General features: G+C 40.7%; 1 protein-coding gene across 2 annotated transcripts in view; it reads right to left on the minus strand.

The window, feature by feature from the left end:
• Nucleotides 1-289: 289 nt before the first annotated feature.
• LRMDA (leucine rich melanocyte differentiation associated) overlaps nucleotides 290-20439 on the minus strand; it is a 1034991-nt gene continuing 1014841 nt past the window's right edge. For both annotated transcript variants that reach the window (XM_088475000.1, XM_088475001.1), the window contains one exon: nucleotides 290-560. In XM_088475000.1, coding sequence (XP_088331126.1) covers nucleotides 481-560 — 80 coding nt within the window. In that variant the 3' untranslated portion in view covers nucleotides 290-480. The remainder of the gene's footprint in view (nucleotides 561-20439) is intronic.

Consider the following 20439-nt stretch of genomic DNA (forward strand, 5'->3'; position numbering starts at 1 on the left):
AGGAGAGTAGCAGCTTACAGTATGTTATCTAATGCACTGACTTGTGCTGCATCTCACTGACAAGCTACAGCAACAAGTAATCCCTTCTTGCTCCTTCAGATGAGATTACTTGACTAGGCCCAGGACTGTATTTTGTGTGCTAGGCATTGTCACAAAGACACTATAAATTAGTAGTCTCATTGTAATTAACACATGATTATCGCTCCCTCCCTGTTCAACATTTTTACTGGGGAAAAATATAATGGTATAGATAGCTTTTCTACATGGAAAATAAAAGCAGATTCTGTCTTAAAAAGTATATTTTATTTTCTATCAAACAAAAGAAGAAGCCAAAAATCCTAGTTCCAATGACATTGTATCCGGTTACCACTCAACCCAGAGGGATACATTTTCCCTTTAATCTGCAATTTCCTGCGACAATTTCCATTTTGAAGAACATGATAGTGGGACATAACGCACTTTGGTAGTTTAGGGGAATGGTCACAGCTGGTCATCACGAATGAATCTGTTGCCTTCTGAATGTTTCCCATAGTAAATGTAGCGGCATTTCCCGGCAACACCTGGAACACAAAACAGAACAGTCATCTCATGGTACAGGCCTATGGCACTTCATTTGTTTACATCATCTTAGAGCTCTCATCATTTTGGAAACACAAATTCAAACAACCCTTTTCTCCAGTTGAAGTGGATGCTCCTTGTCAACAGCATATCCCTGGTTGTTAGACACACATTTGTTTTGATGTTAAATATACAGTCAGGTGCATAAATGTTGGGACATTGACAGAATTTTCATATTTTGGCCTCTATTCACCAAAACAATGGATTTGAAATGAAACAAACAAGATGTGCTTTAACTGCAGACTTTCAGATTTAATTTGAGGGTAATTACATCCAAATCAGGTGAATGGTGTAGGAATTACAACGGTTTCTATATGTGCCTCCCACTTTTTAAGGAGCCAAAAGTAATGGGACTATCAACTCAAAAGCTATTTCATGGACAGGTGTGGGCTATTCCCTCGTTATTTCATTATCAATTAAGCAAGCAAAAAGTTTAAAGTTGATTCTAGGTGTAACATTTGCATTTGGAATCAGTTGCTGTCGACTCTCAATATGAGAGAGACAGCAAAAACATTAGGTGTGGCCAAATCAACTGTTTGGAACATTCTTAAAAAGAAAGAATGCACCGGAGAGCTCAGCAACACCAAAAGACCCAGAAGACCACGGAAAACAACTGTGGTGGATGACAGAAGAATTGTTTCCCTGGTGAAGAAAAACCCTTTCACAACAGTTGGCCAAATCAAGAACACTCTCCAGGAGGTAGGTGTATATGTGTCAAAGTCAACAATCAAGAGAAGACTTCACAAGAGTGAATATAGAGGGTTCACCACAAGATGTAAACCATTGGTGAGCCACAAAAACAGAAAGACCAGATTAGAGTTTGCCAAACAACATCTAAAAAAGCCATTACAGTTCTGGAACAACATCCTATGGACAGATGAGACAAAGATCAACTTGTACCAGAGTGATGGGAAGAGAAGGGTATGGAGAAGGAAAGGAACTGCTCATGATCCAAAGCATACCACCTCATCAGTGAAGCATGGTGGTGGTCGTGTCATGACGTGGGCATGTATGGCTGCCAATGGAACTGTTTCCCTAGTATTTATTGATGATGTGACTGCTGACAAAAGCAGCAGAATGAATTCTGAAGTGTTTCGGGCAATATTATATGCTCATATTCAGTCAAATGCTTCAGAACTCATTGGACGGCGCTTCACAGTGCAGATGGACAATGACCCGAAGCATACTGCAAAAGCAACCAAAGAGATTTTTAAGGCTAAAAAGTGGAATGTTATGCAATGGCCAAGTCAATCCCCTGACCTGAATCCGATTGAGCATGCCTTTTACTTGATGAAGACAAAACTGAAGGGAAAATGCCCCAAGAACAAGCAGGGACTGAAGACATTTGCAGTAGAGGCCTGGCAGAGCATCACCAGGAATGAAACCCAGCGTCTGGTGATGTCTATGCATTCCAGACTTCAGGCTGTAATTGCCTGCAAAGGATTTGCAACAAAGTATTAAAAAGTGAAAGTTAGATTTAGGATTGTTTACTGCGATCCCATTACTTTTGGCCCCTTAAAAAGTGGGAGGAACATATAGAAACCGTTGTAATTCCTACACCGTTCACCTGATTTGGATGTAATTACCCTCAAATTAAATCTGAAAGTCTGCAGTTAAAGCACATCTTGTTTGTTTCATTTCAAAGCCATTGTGGTGGTGAATAGAGGCCAAAATATGAAAATTCTGTCAATGTCCCAATATTTATGCACCTGACTGTATATGTATATATATATATATATATATATATATATATATATATATAGTGATTGACAAGATAGGCGACAAGTCTGCTACAAAGTGCTAGTGATAATAAATATAACAGTGATTTCCAGGATAATATACACTGAAATAACAAATATATTCAAATGAAAACATGTAATAATTATAAGATATATCATGAAACAATATATGAATAAAACCATCCACAAAAGACTGTCCCCAGAATAATATCCATATTGACTCCAGATAGATACCACCAGGCACAGAAGATAAAGGGGTACATTTAATAAAGTGTAGGATTACAAAAGTGGAGGTGTTGGCCATAGCAACCAATCACATTCCGGCTATCATTTATCTAGTAAATTCTAGAAAATGATAGCTAGGATTTGAGTGTTTTCTATGGGCTACACCTCCACTTTGTAATCCCACAATTTAGTAAATTTACCCCAGTTTTGATACTGGCACCAAAGCCCAATGCATCTCGTCATTTAGGCTTTGTCAGGATGGATGCTTGGCACATAAAGCAGCAAATGCCTCGATTATCGTGTGGTATGGTGCGGCTAGTGCACGTGATAGGGCCAGATTACAGAGGGTAGCCAGATCTGTGGAAAAGATTATTAGCGTAGCCCTGCCTTCGATCCTTGACCTCTATTTGGTGAGGGTTGGGAAACGGTCCAAAAATATTGTGGCGGATGTGGCCCATCCGGACCATGATCTGTTCCAATTACTTCCGTCCGGTAGACGACATAGATCTTGCCCGGCTAGGACCTCAAGACATTTTTTCCCACATGCAGTTATGCAGTTAAATCATTGATTAATAATTGCTTGTGTATGTGGTTCTATATGTATTTTTATTGTATTATAACTCCCTTTTTTAAGTTTATCTATATGGAGTATGTATTGTGATTTGTTATTGGTGTGTAAATTGAGAACTTGGGCAGTGATTCCGGAGTCAAATTCCATATATATGTGTTATACTTGGTGAAATAAAGTCTGATTCTGAAATATACATAAAAGGGAATATTTACTTGAATGCACCATCATATAGAAAGTCTTAGCACAGTCTTCTTAAAGGGCAAGTGGTATATCCATTAATCAAATGATAACCTCATTCAGCACAAAACAGTCTGGCAATGCACAAAGTACTTAGAGAAAAGACAAGAACCGAGCTCCTGTAAAAAAAAAGAATTTTCTTGATCTGCTCTCTTCCCTCCGCCTTTACTAATGAAAGCCATAAGTAGCTACCTGAGGTTTAGGTGGCATGTTGTCCACTACACTGCACTGTACTGAATTATTGGCACATATAAAGCACAGAGAGGTACAGTAACTATTGAGTTTTGTGTTCTAGTGTAAGCTGTAATCTGGGATTTCCCTGTGTGCCTCCCCTTCTCCCTGAGCAGGTTCAGAAATAGGGTATTTCACATTCTAAAATCATACAATATTACTATACAGCAGGTATAATCAACAACCGGCCTCCAGTTGCTGTGGACGTACACATTCCAGCATGCCCTGCTACAGACATGCTGGTATCTGTAGTTCCACAGCAGCTGGAGGGCTGCATGTTGAATACCCCCAATATACAGTGACAATACAATGGAATTTCGTCTTCCCACCCGTCCACAGTGTATAGTCATCAGCATGCACAGCAAATTTCATTAGGGTGTGCACCCATGGAAGCTAGAGAGAGATACACTGCACAAGGGAGCTTCACCCCTCTCATCATCATGTCTACGATCTCCCCCACATCAGAGATCGCCCTCACTGACACTGCCATCTCATCTGAATGCTGGCGGCACCAGTCATTTTTCCTGCTGGTGTTTGACATTAAGGTGGGCACACTCTTGACTCTACATGCACATGCCTATGTGTACAGTAAGAACACTGTGTGCACTAACTACAGTACATGGCCATGGACCTGTCCCTAAGGACTGAACTTCCCAGGTATCAATGATAGCCAGTGAAAGTCATGTATGAGTTATGGGTCACACTTTTGACCTATCTGATTATGCCATAGCATATGCACCGGTCCTTAACCTCTAACTGCAAACACAAGAATGGAATTAAAATGCTCTCATAGCAACAAGGGTGTAACTGCATATCAAGAGTTCATTGTAGAAAACACTGATTTGATAGACTTTGAATAAAAGAGGACTACACAGAGCCACCCTGAAATTTAAGCTGTAGCTGTAATCAGAGGAGACACTGTCAAATATATAGACAGGATAGGAGCTGTGCACAGTGACAGAAAGCAGAGTATCTGACAAAGATACTGGTGCTAGTATTCTCATCCACCAATCACAGCCCTAACGTGAGGTGACAACGCTCCCCAGCCCCAGTGTCTTCAAGTTCTCTCTTCACTTACTCTGCCAGACTCTCCTCGTCACAAACATCATTCCAAACACTGGTGCTGGGAGGCAGCTGTGCTGGAAACATGGCAACAGATGATTTCACTGTGTGCCCAATGCGCCTGTCTGTACTATCTGAGCATCTCTACTTTAAGGATTCCAGCACAAAGAAACATATAGGCAGTGGTCATTGGGTTAAGTGTAAGTTATAGGGGTCGGGAAAACAGAAAGGGAGGCCCGGCCTTTAAAGTAACATCTAAATAAAAATTATGGAGTGTAGCTTCCTTTTAAAAGCCTGAGCTCCAATGTATTTGTTCTGCTGGAAGGCCTGTCAAGGGCTTTTTTTCTGGAATAATAGGTTTAAAGAACTTGGGGGGAGCAATAACTAACATTTGTTTTTAATACAGGATTTATATATATATATATATATACAGTGTATATAATACATACATATAGTATTTGTAAAAGAGCATACTCAAAAGGGACTTTAAAATAAAACTTATCTTATGGAGAATATATTTTGGCCCAGGACATTATGTCATAGTTAATGAGAGGTTTCCTGTTGGAAAATAGCACTGGGTCTGTCAATACAACTGGATGTAATATTGTAGTTCAAAAGTGCTCAAATCTACCATCGGTCAATCCATGCAATTCACGGCATTGCATATTATTTTATTTTATTTACATATTGCCAACATATAATAATCTGCAGGGGGTGAAGCAATTACCATATACAAATATTATCTAATGCGCTCCCCCTAGTATTGTACTGGTGATGTCTATTAGTACCTATAGAAGTATGATCTAAATAGCTGATGATCCTATGGTATTGGATAAATAAAACACAGTAAGTGTGATTCCTTTTGATGTAGTGATGTAACCTTATATACTACAAGGCTGGAGTTGGTGGGTAGGTATAGATCATTAATATAGTAAAAACACAATTATAAATATATTGTTACTGATCAAAGTCACAATAATGGGTAAACTTGGATATTGATACAGCGCTACTGCAGATGAAGATCAATATCAAGTACTGTTAATGAATCAGTTCAACCTTATATAGGAGGTCAACAGGTGGCGTCCCAACCTGTGTTGATCCTGCTCAGTCACTTCTTAGACAGGGGAAAAGGTCGGTGTGAAAAGGATGATCGCACTGTGTGATGATTCACAAGTGAGGGCTACCTGTTATCTGGAGTCTCTGTTTATAAGCTGTCTGGAGTTGTCCGGGTTTCTCTCCAGGGACGCAGCAAGCGGCACACCTAGTCCTGGTGGTCCGCTGGGCATCGACCTGGAGTGTAGCTCCGTGGTTGGTACAGCAGGTTTTGCGGTGTTGCCGGTAGGGGGTGAGCCGCGTAGCTGCTGTGCCTTCCTCTCATTCTTCGGTCCTGAACAGATAGTTTCCTGTACGATGCAGTGCTGGTCATCCGGCTCCTCTGTACTTCCGGGCAGAGCACGCTCTAGGGGCAGGTGCGGTCACGTGATGCGGAACTCGGAGAAATTGCAGTATAATGCAAGAGGTTTCAGTGTGGGTTCCCATTGCGTTTCGGCCCTTTAGACCTTCCTCTGGGGGGGTGTTATCATGTATGGTGGTTCCTTCTTTGATTTATAGGAACAAGTAACCTATGATTGGTTCCTGTTTTCCTCTAGCAAGCATTGTTGTTCCATATGGTGTTTCATAGTGGCCATTTTGTTGAAGGTATTCAGTGTAGAACAGGTTAATCGGCCATTTTGGGTGGGATATTGTTGATGGAATACTTGGTAAGACTTCTCACTGTCCTCATGTTTTAAGTTTAATAACTAGTTGTAATCGTATTGTAGTTAATATACATATCTATTGATTGTATTTACCTGTCTATTGTATACAAAAGAATGTTATTGGGTTTTAGTCATGATGTGAATACACTAGTATGTCAAAGATCACTGATCAGAAGTTCATATTTATTACCACTGTAGGTTTGGGATAATCAATTGTTACATACTATAGATCTGACCTCATTATCTAGGTTGAGGCCTTTGGGGAACAGAGTGTCTAATTCTATCATACATTTCAGCTCTTCTTTGTTTATTAATAAAGTGTAGTCTCCTCCCCTCCAGTTTTGTTTAACTTTCTTTATGCTATAGAATTCTATGGATTGTGTTTTACATTGATGCATCTCTTTGTAGTGTTTAGCAAGAGGATGGTCTTCTGATAATTTTCATACATTTAGTATGTGCTCGCAAATTTGTGTTTTTAAGGGTCTTATTGTTCTTCCCAAATAAAATTTGGGACATGGGCATTTTATAACATAGATTACCCCTTTCATGTTGCATGTGATATTATTTCTAATGATTAATTATTTTTTATTGCTGGGTGATATTATGGAAGTCGTACTTTTTTGTCCCATTGTTTGACATGCTTTACAACTTTCACAGTGATAGAAGCCATTTTGTTCTATACCTGGTGCTAATAAGGTAGTCTGTTTCATGGTTTTGGGTGGGATATGGTTTTGCACTAATTTCTTTTTTATATCGGACACTTTGCGGAATGTCACTGTTGGTTTGGGGAGGAAGGATCTCTGATAAAATAGGGTCTTCTAGCAAAATATGCCAATGTTTGTTCAGGATGTGTTTGACATGCTTAGCTTGTTGGGTGAATTGTGTTATGAAGTTTACGTTTATATCCAGATTTCTAGAGTCAGTTTTATTTCTGTACTGGAGTAAGGATGTTCTCTCTTTTTGTTGTATCTTATCTTTGGCCTTATTTACTAATTGGTTATTGTATTGTTTGGAAATCAGTTGAGTTGCAAGGGTTTGTCCTTGTGTTAGATAGTCGGAGGTCTTTGTGCAGTTACGTCTCAATCTTTTGAATTGTCCTGCCGGTATAGTCTGTAACCATTTTGGGTTGTGTCCGCTAGATGTCAAAATGAAACTATTTATGTCCACTAACTTATGGAATGTCTTGGTTTCGATCATACCTTCTTCAATGAAAATTTCTAAATCTAAAAATTCGACTTGTGTTTTACTGTATTTAGATGTGCATGTCAAATTGTATGGATTGTTATTTATATATTTCAAGAATGCGTTTAGAGATGTTTTATCTCCATCCCAAATACACAGTACATCATCGATGAAACGTACCCAGAGGACGAAATTTGCGCCAACTTCGCCATGGGACCATATGTAGTTGTTTTCCCATGTACGCATAAAGAGATTTGCGTAACTTGCGCAAATCTCGTCCCCATCGCAGTCCCTGTGGTCTATCTGTAATAGGTGTCATTAAACCATGTGTAGTTGTGACTTAGAATAAAGTTAATGCTATCCAAAATTAAGTTTATTTGTAGGTCCTGCAAATCCGAATCTTGTGTAAGGTGATTTCTGATACTCTCTAGTCCTTGTTCACGTTTAATTACTGTATAGAGCGATGTTACATCGCTGGTTATCAGCCAGAAGTTGTTTTTCCAGTTTATTGATTCTAATCTATTGAGTACATCGGTTGTGTCCCTAATGTATGATCTTTGTTTTTTCACTAACGGTTGGAGGAAAGTGTCTATGTAGTGTGATAAATTTGACATAATTGATTGTATTCCTGAAATGATTGGACAGCCTGGGGGGTTCTTTGAGTCCTTATGTAATTTTGGCAGATAATAAAAAACAAGGATGCATGGATATTTAATATCCAAATATTGATGTTCTTGTTTGGTTAGTAATCCTTCATTTATACCATGTTTTAGTAGTTTCTGTAGTTTACTTTTGTACGTGTTGGTAGGGTCTGTTTTCAATGGTTCATATGTGGCTTTGTCCTCTAGAATTCTAGTGGCTTCTTCGATATAGTCCTGTTTATCCAGTAACACTATACCCAGGCTTGATCACAATATTGTTATTGTGTTGTAGTTCATGTAGTGCTTTGAATTCTGCTTTGGTTAGGTTACATGTATTTCTCTTAGTTTGTTTCTCATCTTTTTTGATAAGGTCTTTTTCTAATAAGTTGGTGAATGTCTGGATATGATTACCTAGTATATAGCTGTGGTAGAATTGAGATTGTGGTTTATGGTTGGTATGTTTGTATATATTGTTGGTTTCAGGTGTGTGTTGTGGTATTGGATTCTGGTGAAAAAACTTCTTTAGGGTTAATTTTCTTTGGATTTATGAATATCCAGGTATGTGGAAAATGTATCCAACTTGGAGGTGGGAGCGTACTTTAATCCTTTGTCAAGAGGAGACTAATTTGGTCCTGGGTTAGTGTTGTGGAACTGAGGTTGAAGATACCCTTGCCTGTGGGTTCTATTGTAGTTCTGTGGATCGTTTGGCTTTTTTTGGGTTCCTCCTCTACAACCTCTTCTGGTTCCCCCAGTTTTCTTTTTGTTGATTTTTTGCTTACTGATTTTGCTTACTGATTTTTTGCTTTCCTGGGGAAGTAGTGTGTGTTGCACACCTGTCTCTAAATCTAAAAAATTGTCCCCCCATTTGTCTGATTGTGTGGGTCCGTCTATTGGTGTGTTTGTGATTTGTGTTGTAGCTTGTATTCCAGTGGAGTCGTAGGACCAACCTAATTCAAGAGATAATCTTGCTAAATTCTGAATAGGATCTGCTTCTTCTAGATCTTCGAAGTTATAAGTTGAGAATGAGGTGTCATTATCCGCACTTGTATCAGAGTAGCTGTGTGATACTGATTGAATTGGTAGTTGGTGGTGCTTCACTTGTATATGTGTTGTCTTTGAATGTAATTGTGACATGTACTGCTGATATGTTAAATGCAGTTGTTTGTAAATGGGAGTGTTAATTTTAGTGGTTTTGTCTATCTTATTCTGGGTAGTATTTCTCTTATTGTATGCTGTGGTTGTTATGGGGTTCCTCACAGTCTTATCGTGCTTATGGATTCTGAATTTATCTCTCAGTATTTTGTTTTTCTTAGTTTTTATCATGTGTTCCTCCTTTTCTTTGGTTTTACTGAGAGTGAGTTTTACCAGGTCGTGATATTCTTTGTCAAGTTTATGGGGTTCTAATTTCGTGTTCAGTGTTTGTATTTGTGTATTTAAAGATTGTAGTTCATCTGTGTTGGTCTCTACTAATAGTTGTATCAGTTTGTATGAGCACTCTTGTAGTATATGATTCCATTGTTTCATGAAGTGTGTAGTGTGATTATTATGGGATGGCGTTTTTTTGATCGTAAGTCCTTTCAGTATCAGTTTGTTATTGTTGTACCATATGAGTGTTTGTGTGTCCCACCATAATTTATTTTCTTTATTTGTCAGTTTTTCTAGTTCTGTAAAGTCAGAGTAAAAACACGTTATGTCTGCAATGGGGGCATTGGTGAATGTTGAAAAGAAGGTTTCTGCCCTAAGGGTCCTATTTTGTCTTATGCTTTCTGTTCCCATGTGTGTGTCCTAGTTCGGTATTCTTGCGCACTGGACTAAGTATGACAGGGTATGCAGCACTTAGATGTGAGGGTGCCAATCCCTCTTAGGGTGAATACAATTTTACCCATTATTGTGACTTTGATCAGTAACAATATATTTAGAATTGTGTTTTTACTCTATTAAATGATCTATACCTACCCACCATCTCCAGCCTTGTAGTATATAGGGGTTACATCACTAGGAATCACACTTACTGTGTTTTATCCAATACCATAGGATCATCAGCTATTTAGATCATACTTCTATAGGTACAAATAGACATCACCAGTACAATACTAGGGAGAGCGCATTAGATAATATTTGTATATTGTATTCACCCTAAGAGGGATTGGCACCCTCACATCTAAGTGCTGCATACCCCGTCATACTTACTCTAGTGCGCAGGAATATCGAACTTCTTGGTGAAGCAATTACCGGCTCATGTAGCAAATATGTTTTGGGGACCCGACAATGCATTTTATTGCTTCGGCGGACCCCACACTGCTTTTACAAACATAAGTGGGACAATGAATGTGCAATGGAGTGCCTTTGAGCAATTTATATGCCACTGCCAGTGTTAACACAAGTCCCTACCACAGTAAAGGTTACAATATAATTTCCTGACACAGGAACCCAGGCATACATGATTATATGTAAATTCACTATTGTAAGTGTAATATATTTTCTAGATGTTCCAATACAAATGAAAAACGCTCGATCTGTTAGAAGGGCAAATTTGAGCCCTGTTATAGCGCTGTGTATTTATAAAATGTGCTAGGATTTGTCCTGGGATCAATGAAGGGGGCACGTGGAGTGTGAGTTTCACTACAGGGGGGGTGTGCTGCTTTGCAGGGAATTTGTGCCCAAGCATGTGCCAAATTACATGGAATGTGTAAGAAATTACATGAACAGCACAGCGTCCATGGGTTTTGCTGTTGCTATCTCCCTGAAATGCTTTTTGCATTAAAAAAGTTGCCAAGTATGAACTACATAGCGCTGCAGAAGATATCACCCCTTAATGTAAAGCCACTTGCCCATTGGCTGATTAACACAATCTTTAATCGAGGTAAATGACGATCCCACCTCGTGATGGGCACAAAGCAGCACCCCTGGGGTAGAATCACTATCTAATGCCCGAAAAGTCTACATCCCGACGGGGTCTGGTAAGTACCTTAACCCTCCCCTGTCCCCCCCTAACCCTTCCCTAGTGGTGCCTAACCCTAACCTCCCCTCGGTGGTCCCTAACCTGCCTCCAGTGGTGCCTAACCCTAACCTTCCCCTATCCTGACCCTAACCCTCCCTGGGGGCTGTATAACCCTAAGTTCCCCCATTGGTGCCTAAACCTAACCCTCCCCTCCCCCACCCCTCGCAGCTGGCAGCTAGAAACTGTTGGGATTTCAACGCCTATCTTTAGTCCTGGTCGGGCTTTCATTGTCAGGATTCCGACGGCCGGCATCCCGGCCGGCGGTAATTTGACTGCATCCCCCCTAGGGTACAGCTAGCATTTGTAAAGCATTAAGCTGCCACTTTATCTAACTCCACTACAAATAGTCATCACTTGCTGAGTGCGCCAGTAGTATAGAAGGCTATACCACCTTGGGGGCAGACGGGATGCGGTCAGAATGCCGACCACTCCAATTCAGATGAGGTCAGAATGCCAACCGCTGGGATTCCGGTGAGCAGAATGCCGACGCCGGAATCCCGCCACTTGTCAGAATACCGGTGCCGCCATCCCGACTGCCGGAATCCTGAAGGTAAGTACTGGGGTCAGGGGGAGAGTTAGGGCTAGGCACTAGGGGGAGGTTAGGCTGAGGGGAGGGAAGGTTTGGTTTAAGCACCCCATAGGTTTAGGCACCAGGAAGGGAGGGTTAGAGGTTAGGTTAGGCTTACTTACCTGGGGGCGTCGGCATTCTGACCTGATCGGGATGTCGGCGCCTAGATTGTGACTGCCAGGATCCTGAGCGCCGGCATCCCGTACCCAACCTGGGGCAGATGCTGTTTATGCATATCCACTGTGCATGTGTGACATTACCATTTGCAGGTGTGTTTGTTGTTGTTTAGCATTTCCATTATAGAACACATACAGTATTCATACGTAAACTGCCCATACATGCAAAAAGTTTTCTACAATGCGATCATATTAGATACAATAATTGCTACGTGTATGTCACACAAGAGATTGTGATCAATAAGATAATTCTGCTTCTGTTAGCAGCCTAAGCAATCATAACTAAGTTGTCACCTTTGTGAGCATGTTCCGTATATCACATCTATCACATTTAGGGGTAGATTTAACAATTTAACAAACAAATATTGCTGGTACAGCTGAGAATATGCAATACTGATTGGCAGTAGTAGGAGAAGACTGAAAGCTTCACTTGCCAGTCAGAGTCCCTTATTCACAGGCATTATATCACATTGGCGGGTCACACATGTACAATGCTCTGGAAGCCCAGACTTTGGTTTCAAGTAGCAATTTCTTTGAAAAATAGAAAAAAAGACCTAATATAAGGGTTGAAAAAACAAACAGAAAACTACAATTATGAAAGTAAAAATAAAAAAAGCCGTTGCTGCCGGAGGCAGCCGGTGAAGGCTATCGCCAGGCTCTTGCCAAATGTAGGGCTTGTTATGGCTCATCTCTGACAAAAACACTAGTTTTCACCAGATTGTGATCTCTTAAGGTGCGTATCCAGTACACGAGTGTATAACAACTGTACGGTTACAACATCGTAATCGTTCATCATACTGTGCAGTGGATAATGTGCCCACACTGGACGATATGTCCCTCCTTCATCCCCGAACATGCACAACCTGACGATCTCTTCAGGATGGCCTGCATGTTCAGTCAATGATAGATGCCGACCAGCGGGAGCGCGCATCGCTGGTCGTGCTGGCATAATTACTGCATGATTAATGAATGATTGAACGGTAACGATGTCGTTAGCGTTCGACCGTTAATTTTAATCATGTAGTGGATATGCGCCTTTAGATTGTTCGGTTTACCAGACTTGTACGCTGTATAAATTGCTCAATGAAAAGTTTGTGTAAAGATCTTTCGATTAAAACTCAAAAAATCATTCAATGCGTAGGTACATATAATGAGGACATGTTGAGAGATATACAGAATAGATAAATGTTATAGGTAGATCATAATTGTGGTGAAAAAACTACCAAAAGTAAAGAAACACAATTTCTACTATCAATTTTACATTGTGCCAACATGTATTTTAATTTTTAAGCAAAGAATAAAGTCATTAAATCTCACTAAATATTCCTATACAGCTCATATGGTATTAGTTTCTGTACTGCCCTTGAAGGGATAGTTTATCAAGCAGGTTTAGTGGACATGCCTCAGGTACATACCACGTCAGTTCTTATTTATGCATTTAGGGAGGAGAACTCAGAAACCTCAGCGACTGGAGGTGGTGTGAAAGATGTAAGTGTGAGTCAGCTGTCACCTTGCATTACAGTCTTATAAGATGTTTGCCCAGTTGGGGAACAGATGACAGATTCAGAGGAAGAAGGATAGCTCAGATGCCAACACTTGCCTTAGGAATGAGGTGCGGGCTTGATGGTAGCTTAAGATTCACTAAACAGAGAAAAACAATATTTCAGCCTGGGAGCTGAGATTGGTGGAAAGATGTATTTCCAGTGATGAGGATGTAAGACTAGACTGTACCACCATGGCTCCCCGCTGACGGATTCTGAAGTCCAGATAATCTCTTTCCATTTCCCCAAATCTATGCTCGCTGTGACAATACTGACAGCAAAGAGAGAGCATGGAGTTCTCTGTGTGACAGTACATTAGAAATCAATGGTGACATGACATGAGAGGAAAAGAGGGAGGTGAGGGATCTCCGGGGACACGTCGCACACACTACAGGTCACACAATTACACTAATGTGGACTTACAAACAAAGATAAGTTGTTACCAGCATACTGTAAAAGGTATATGCAATTACACAGCCGGTGAGTGGAACAACAGATAAGTATTTAACCCTCTGGATGTGAGAAAGGTCACCACAGTGTAACAGGCCAATCTGTGCCAGAAAATATTAACTCCCTCACTACTACACAATACAATAATTGTATGCTGGTACCAGGTAAGGGAAGACTTACACCTCTTTTTATTGTTTCTTAAGATTAACATAGAGTAATTCTTCACAGATGCCATTATTAGTTGCTATACAGTCTGCTTAGCCAAGTCCAGTCACATTATTTAGAAAAATGGGCAAAATATTCCTTTAACATTTAAGACAAACACCACAATAATTTGTGGGGGGTGGGGGGGGTTGGGTATGGGTTCCCGGCTGTTGGGATTCCGCCAGTCAGAACACTGACAGCGGCATCCCGACTGTCAGAATCCCAACAGCTGTAGGTAAGTATACTACCACTAACCCCTACCCTAACCCTCACTCCCCAGTGAGTAAAACCTAACCTCCCCCCTAGTGTATAAACCTAACCTTCCCCCCTAGTGTATAAACCTAACCTGCCCCCCTAGTGTATAAACCTAACCTCCCCCCAGTGTATAAACCTAACCTCCCCCCTAGTGTATAAACCTAACCTCCCCCCTAGTGTATAAACCTAGCCTTCCCTTCCCCACACCCTAAACCTAACCCTCCGCTCATAGTGCCCAACCCTCCCCCTAGTGCCTACCCCTAAACCTAACCTTCCCCTAACTCCCGATACTTACCTTCAGGATGCCAGAGGTCGGGATACTGGAGCCGGGATCCCGACGCTGACTACATCCCCTTGTGGGTACTTGTAATGTTTTTTTCCTGTAAGAGAGCTCTGCTAAACACACACTTCAACAACCTGCATCTTGCAATGATTGTGCACATGATGGTCCTAAAGGGGTTTCAAGCTGCATGGTTCCTTCATGGGCTCAGGCACAAACATTCTCACCTTGGCAGGCACTGGCATTTAGACCAGCAAATGAATGCATATATCTGTAACACTAGGTGCACTAGTGCAAATTTAGTAGTGTGATGTAACAAAAGAGTATTGGCGCTGCGGTTTTGTGGTTTGAGGATTATCTTTTTTTCTATGTAAAATAACCTCTAGAAATGTATGAAATGCATGTTTAACGACTTGTGTAATAACAACTTTTACTGAAGCGTCGGAAAACATGCTGCCGTCCTCCGCGAAATTGAGTAAACGTTAAAGGACATTTCAATTGCAATATTGTGCAACAAACATGTTACTTTCCTATGGGACGCCACAGTTTCAGTTCAGATCATCCTCATGCATGTAGCTATAGTGCAGCACAGTTTCCTCAGAGTCTGGAGTCAGAGTCCGAGCACTCAAATGAGACATTGACAGTGTGATCAGCGGCAAAAATCTGCCTATGCTCTGACAGTGAGATTCATGCTCCATATTGTTGTGCATATCTAATGCAGCTGCATTCTGCCACGTCACTCATATCTGCTCATAGAGGAGGGGTGCCCAGTAAAATACGCAGAGTGCCAGGCAAGAGGAATTTGAGGGTGCGAGGTATGAGAGTAAACCTAGTGGGAGGGTGAGAGGCATGACGGTAGTATTAATAGGCATGAGAGCGGCCAAAGTGTGTGACAGTAAGAGGGACAAAATTATAGATTATTATTGAAGGAAATACATTCAATTAAAGCCATGGGACAAGGGGGGTCATGTGTTTGGGCCCAGAAGCAGTTTTATCCCTAGAACCTTTGGTAATTCTATCACTTTGTGTAATGTGGATAACTGATAAATACAATAATATATGTATTTGTTGGTGACTATTTATATCCCCCACAATGATCGCCATTAAATATAATATCATTTACCATACCTCCCAACCATACAGATTTTGGCAAAACAGCACCGCTTTTCGGGCACTGTACCACGTCCCCCCTGTGGGCCAAAGTGTCCTGTGGTGGATGGGAGGAGGGGGAGGTTGGTGGGCCCCCTCTCAGCCGCTGCTCAAGAGGTGAACACTATAGATGCCATATGCATGCGCTCAGCATCTATTCAGTGGAGAGAGGAAAAGGGGGCATACCCAGCAGCTCCCGGAGTGGCCTTTTTTCTTAACTATTCATATTTCCTGAAAGTTGGGAGGTACAGTCTGCATTTACTTTTGAGCACCTCAAGGCTCAGTTAGTTTTCCACAATAATATTTGAATCAATTTGTCAAGGAAGAAAAGGCTTTCTTCTTCATGCTAAAGCTACCACCCACATTCCAAAAACATACTGGTATTATTCATACTGTTATTACAGTTCAGTAGTCCCTGAACCTTCCACCTTCCTAATTTCAAAGAACTAGAATAAAAAAAAAAAGAAAGATTCTATTATATTGTTGTCAATAAATATGGCCCTAGTCATTTCAGCATGTTAAGCAAACAAGCATAGTTAAATGTGTCCAAGAAAAATGTATTACCTTAATTTTTGTGTTAGGTGCATATTTCATTTTGAGAAATCAAGATTGGGCAAGTTACTCATAAAATATATATATATATATATATATATATATTTATATATATATATATAAAAAAAAGACAGTGCTATACAGTGCTTCGTGTGCATGGAATGAGGCATATAAACTAACGCTCGCAGAGCATGCATTCAATTTTAAATATAATGTCCATGGTGCAGTCACATACACATTTGTGAATTTGAGATATCCCCTCGTAAAGTGAAAACCTGCATTTTAGTAGTATCTAATTCATACACAAATATACCATACAAGTATTACTTGATAGCTAAAAACAATAATGTACCACAGATCTTTGACTTCTATTCTTCTTAGAGATGCAGACACAGATGTAAAACACAAGACATAACATCTCATCCCCTGACCCTATCTGCTTTTCTGTTGCTTCCAAGATGCAATATGACCTTAAATTGAGTCTACTTACTATTCATGTATTCCTGACTCAGGGACTATTAACCTGATTGCACTTAACGTGACTAGGGAAGAGCACTATTAGGTGCGGAGTGACATAAAGGCCTGTCGGGATTGCTTTTAGTGATCAGGTTACAAGCAACGATTTACTTTTTAACTCTTCCATAGCAATAGGAACAGCTATAAGCTATTATCAGGTGACTGCTCCATATGTATTATTAACAGAAACAGATTCAAATGTATTTGTTCAAAGAAAAATGCAAACTGTACTGTAAGTAAAAAGATAGAGAAGGTAGCAAGTAGCTTGTAATCGCACACATGTCAGCTTGGTGATCATTGGCTTGCAGTAATTTGAAAATCAAAATAGAGATAAGCCCCACCCATGATCAACCCAAACCAGAACCCTGTCTTTCACCAGACATTTAAGTTGATGCTGTACAATTTTGGTTAAGCCAAATTTGAAAACTGAAATGTCTTTGTGGCTCATGTCTGGATCATTCCATGTCAAGTGGACCTATTTTGAAGATAGTCTCTGCCAAATATTGGTTCACAATATGCAACAGTAGGAAAACTATGGTCCTCAAAGTGGGGATGGATGTTTTGCTACTATTGCATAGTGTGAACTAAAAGATCCCAAAGTCTGTTTTGATATATATGCGTCCGTCATGTAAACTTTTATGACTATTGGAGATGATCAGGTGGGGACCTCTGGTCCACTTGACATGCAATGACCCTACTATGTTACAGCCCTCCAACTTTCTTGCTATGCTTTTTAAACACATTGGGGCTGATGCATTGCCAAAAGTAAATCTGAGGTATATTACTCAAAGGAAACATTCCCAGAAATATAGAAGAGCGTCATACACCTTGAGATGTAATCGCCTCTGTGGAGCTAGCACATGTATCATCATCAGAGTGTACTTGCAGCTGCCTATCCTAGTTGCAATTCCACTCCTCCTAGCAGGCGTACATATATTTGTATCTGCATGGCCCACATCTGTGGTGACACGTACTTACTCAACTCTGCCTATAACAAAAACTCATCACTCTCATTTTGGAGACACAGAAGTAGAAATGCCAAGTTTATTTCAATAATAAAATTTAAATATTGGTGCACGTGGCCAGCATCAGAAATGGCTTTTAATTATGGAAAACATCTAGCTACATAAATATAATAAGTAACAAACAAAACAAAAAAACTAATACAAGCAGTGACAGAACTGCCAATGGCAACAGAAGCGTTTGCCTTCGGGCGCCAAATGTGGATGGGGCACCAGTGAGGGTGGCCAGAGGAAGAAGCCTGGGAGGAACAAAGCACACTCCGCTTAGTCCCCTCTTGATGCAGTTGTCAAAGCAGGCTGGAGACCAGAGGCAACTCGTCACAACCTTTAGTACCGCTGCACACTTTGCTGTGATGTGTGCCTTACTTCAAGTTCACCTGCGCAGCGCTTAGTCAGGGGATGAAGTTCAGACTGACAGGATGACAGATGGTGAGTGTAGCACCGGCGATGGAGAAGATGGAGCAGGTGTGTGAATTTGAGGGAGGAGGCAGTGGATGGCGCTACCTCCAGGTGCCGAGGCCAAACTACCTCCACTGAATACAAGATCAAAGTCCTATATAGTAGTGAATTTGTAGTTTGCCTAATATATAAAATTAATAGTGTAGAGGATAACTAACTGAATTAAAAGAATAAAAATAATAGGACAAAACACTTACAAAACTGCACGTATACTCTTCGCTCCTCCTTTTACAAGGACGAACATCATCATTCCTGGACAAAAGTCCAGGAATGATGATGTTCGTCCATGTAAGATGACGTTTAGCCTCTTTCTGAGTTCCGTTTTTTTGGAGGGAAAAATCCGAACTCAACGTGCAAACTCGAACCTATCCGAGCCTGCACATCCCTACAAAAAACTATCTAACTTGGAGATACGTAAAAAGCACTGATGCAGAATTGCAGAAACGTTTTTCTCTTTTAAATGTGAGAATTAGATGCAACTTGTATACTTGTTTACTCTCCTGACATGGACTTCTGCGATTCTCCCATATTCCCAGGAGAGTGGGCTGAACTCTTGGATTACGCAACTCTCTCTTACAAAGTGGGTGGGGCAGAAGCCCTGATGTCGTAAATCATGTCATTAGGCCCTGTCTTTGTTGTCGGTGGATGCAAATTGTTTGCTAGCAATTGTTTCAGTAGACATGGAATCATTTATTAAACAGTATGTGTAAAGGAAGGCAACGGCCACAAATTCTGTAAACTGGTATTGGTTCTTAACGCAGAATAAAATGGCCGTATTTGTCAGCAGCATCCTAACCATGCTATTAGGTAAATAGTCACAAGTCTGCAGCCTATGGAAAGTAGGCCAATAGGCTTATACAAATTAGAGATGGCACGTTTGTATGCTAGGGCTGTTTTTACTTTCCAGTCCAGCCCTGCCTTAATGACAAGCAAATTAACTTTTATACAGGATTTATTTAAACAAAGACAAGTGGGGCTCTAAAAGTATAACAAGGCTCTTGGTGATCTAGTGAGAACTTATTTTAAAAAGCTTAATTATATTATATGAAAAAAGTAGATCTCACTAGGATCTCATATTGTGATATAAAATAAGCTGCCAGTACACAACGAGTTAAAGCTGCTCTTTCGCTAGGATAATGATCTTGTTTAAAAAGTGGCCACATAAACAGACACTTCAGTCACTGAATTTGGAGTGAGGAATACGGGAATGTGTTAGTAGTTTAAATAAAAAGAGATGAAGCGAGAGAGAAACACAAGACAGGAAAGAGATAGAAAGAGAAGAGAAAGAGACAGAATGAAAAGATGAAAGTAAAAAGCATTCTGGCAAGACAGAGATCTGGAGACAGTTGGAAATAAATTGCCCGGAGGGTGATAGGAAGAGAGATGTGAAGTTTTAATCCCTGGCCAGGAGCATGATCCAGAAATGTTCAGTATAAACTAGCGGGCAGCTGATGTATGATTTGGTGCAGCTTGTTAGGAATTTAGTTCAAGGCGCATCCAGCAGCTGGGAAAGTGCAGGAAACAAACACATGGGAGAGCCTCAAAGAAACAAGGACTTGGGTGGGAGTGAAGAGTGATAAGGGGTAATGTATTCCTATGCGTGTGTGTGCATCTCATCCAGTGTTACATAAAGACTACTAATCTTATAAAAATCTGGGGACTGGCAATTGAGTAAGGCTAAATCAATACTTGAAGAAGATGTAAGGGTTGCAAATTCAATTGGTTTCTGCATACATGGAAACAGGGCCGTAACTAGGGTGGTGCGGCCTGTGCCATGGCACAGGGCACCGCAGGGCAGGGGGCGCTGTTCGGGCCTCTCAATTTTCTGTTTATTATCATTCTCACTTGTAGCTTCCTCTTCTGTTATCCCCAGCATCTCCTGGCCACCCTTATCTCTTCTCTGGCCCTTCCCCATGAGGCCATGGCCCTTTTTCGGGTGTGTGTCTAATGTCCCTATTTGAATTTTTTTTTGGGGGGGGCACCAATGCTCCTTCTGGCACAGG

This window comes from Taudactylus pleione, unplaced genomic scaffold (assembly GCF_031769625.1).
Source record: "Taudactylus pleione unplaced genomic scaffold, aTauple2 ptg000157l, whole genome shotgun sequence".
In the NCBI taxonomy this organism is placed as follows: domain Eukaryota; kingdom Metazoa; phylum Chordata; class Amphibia; order Anura; family Myobatrachidae; genus Taudactylus; species Taudactylus pleione.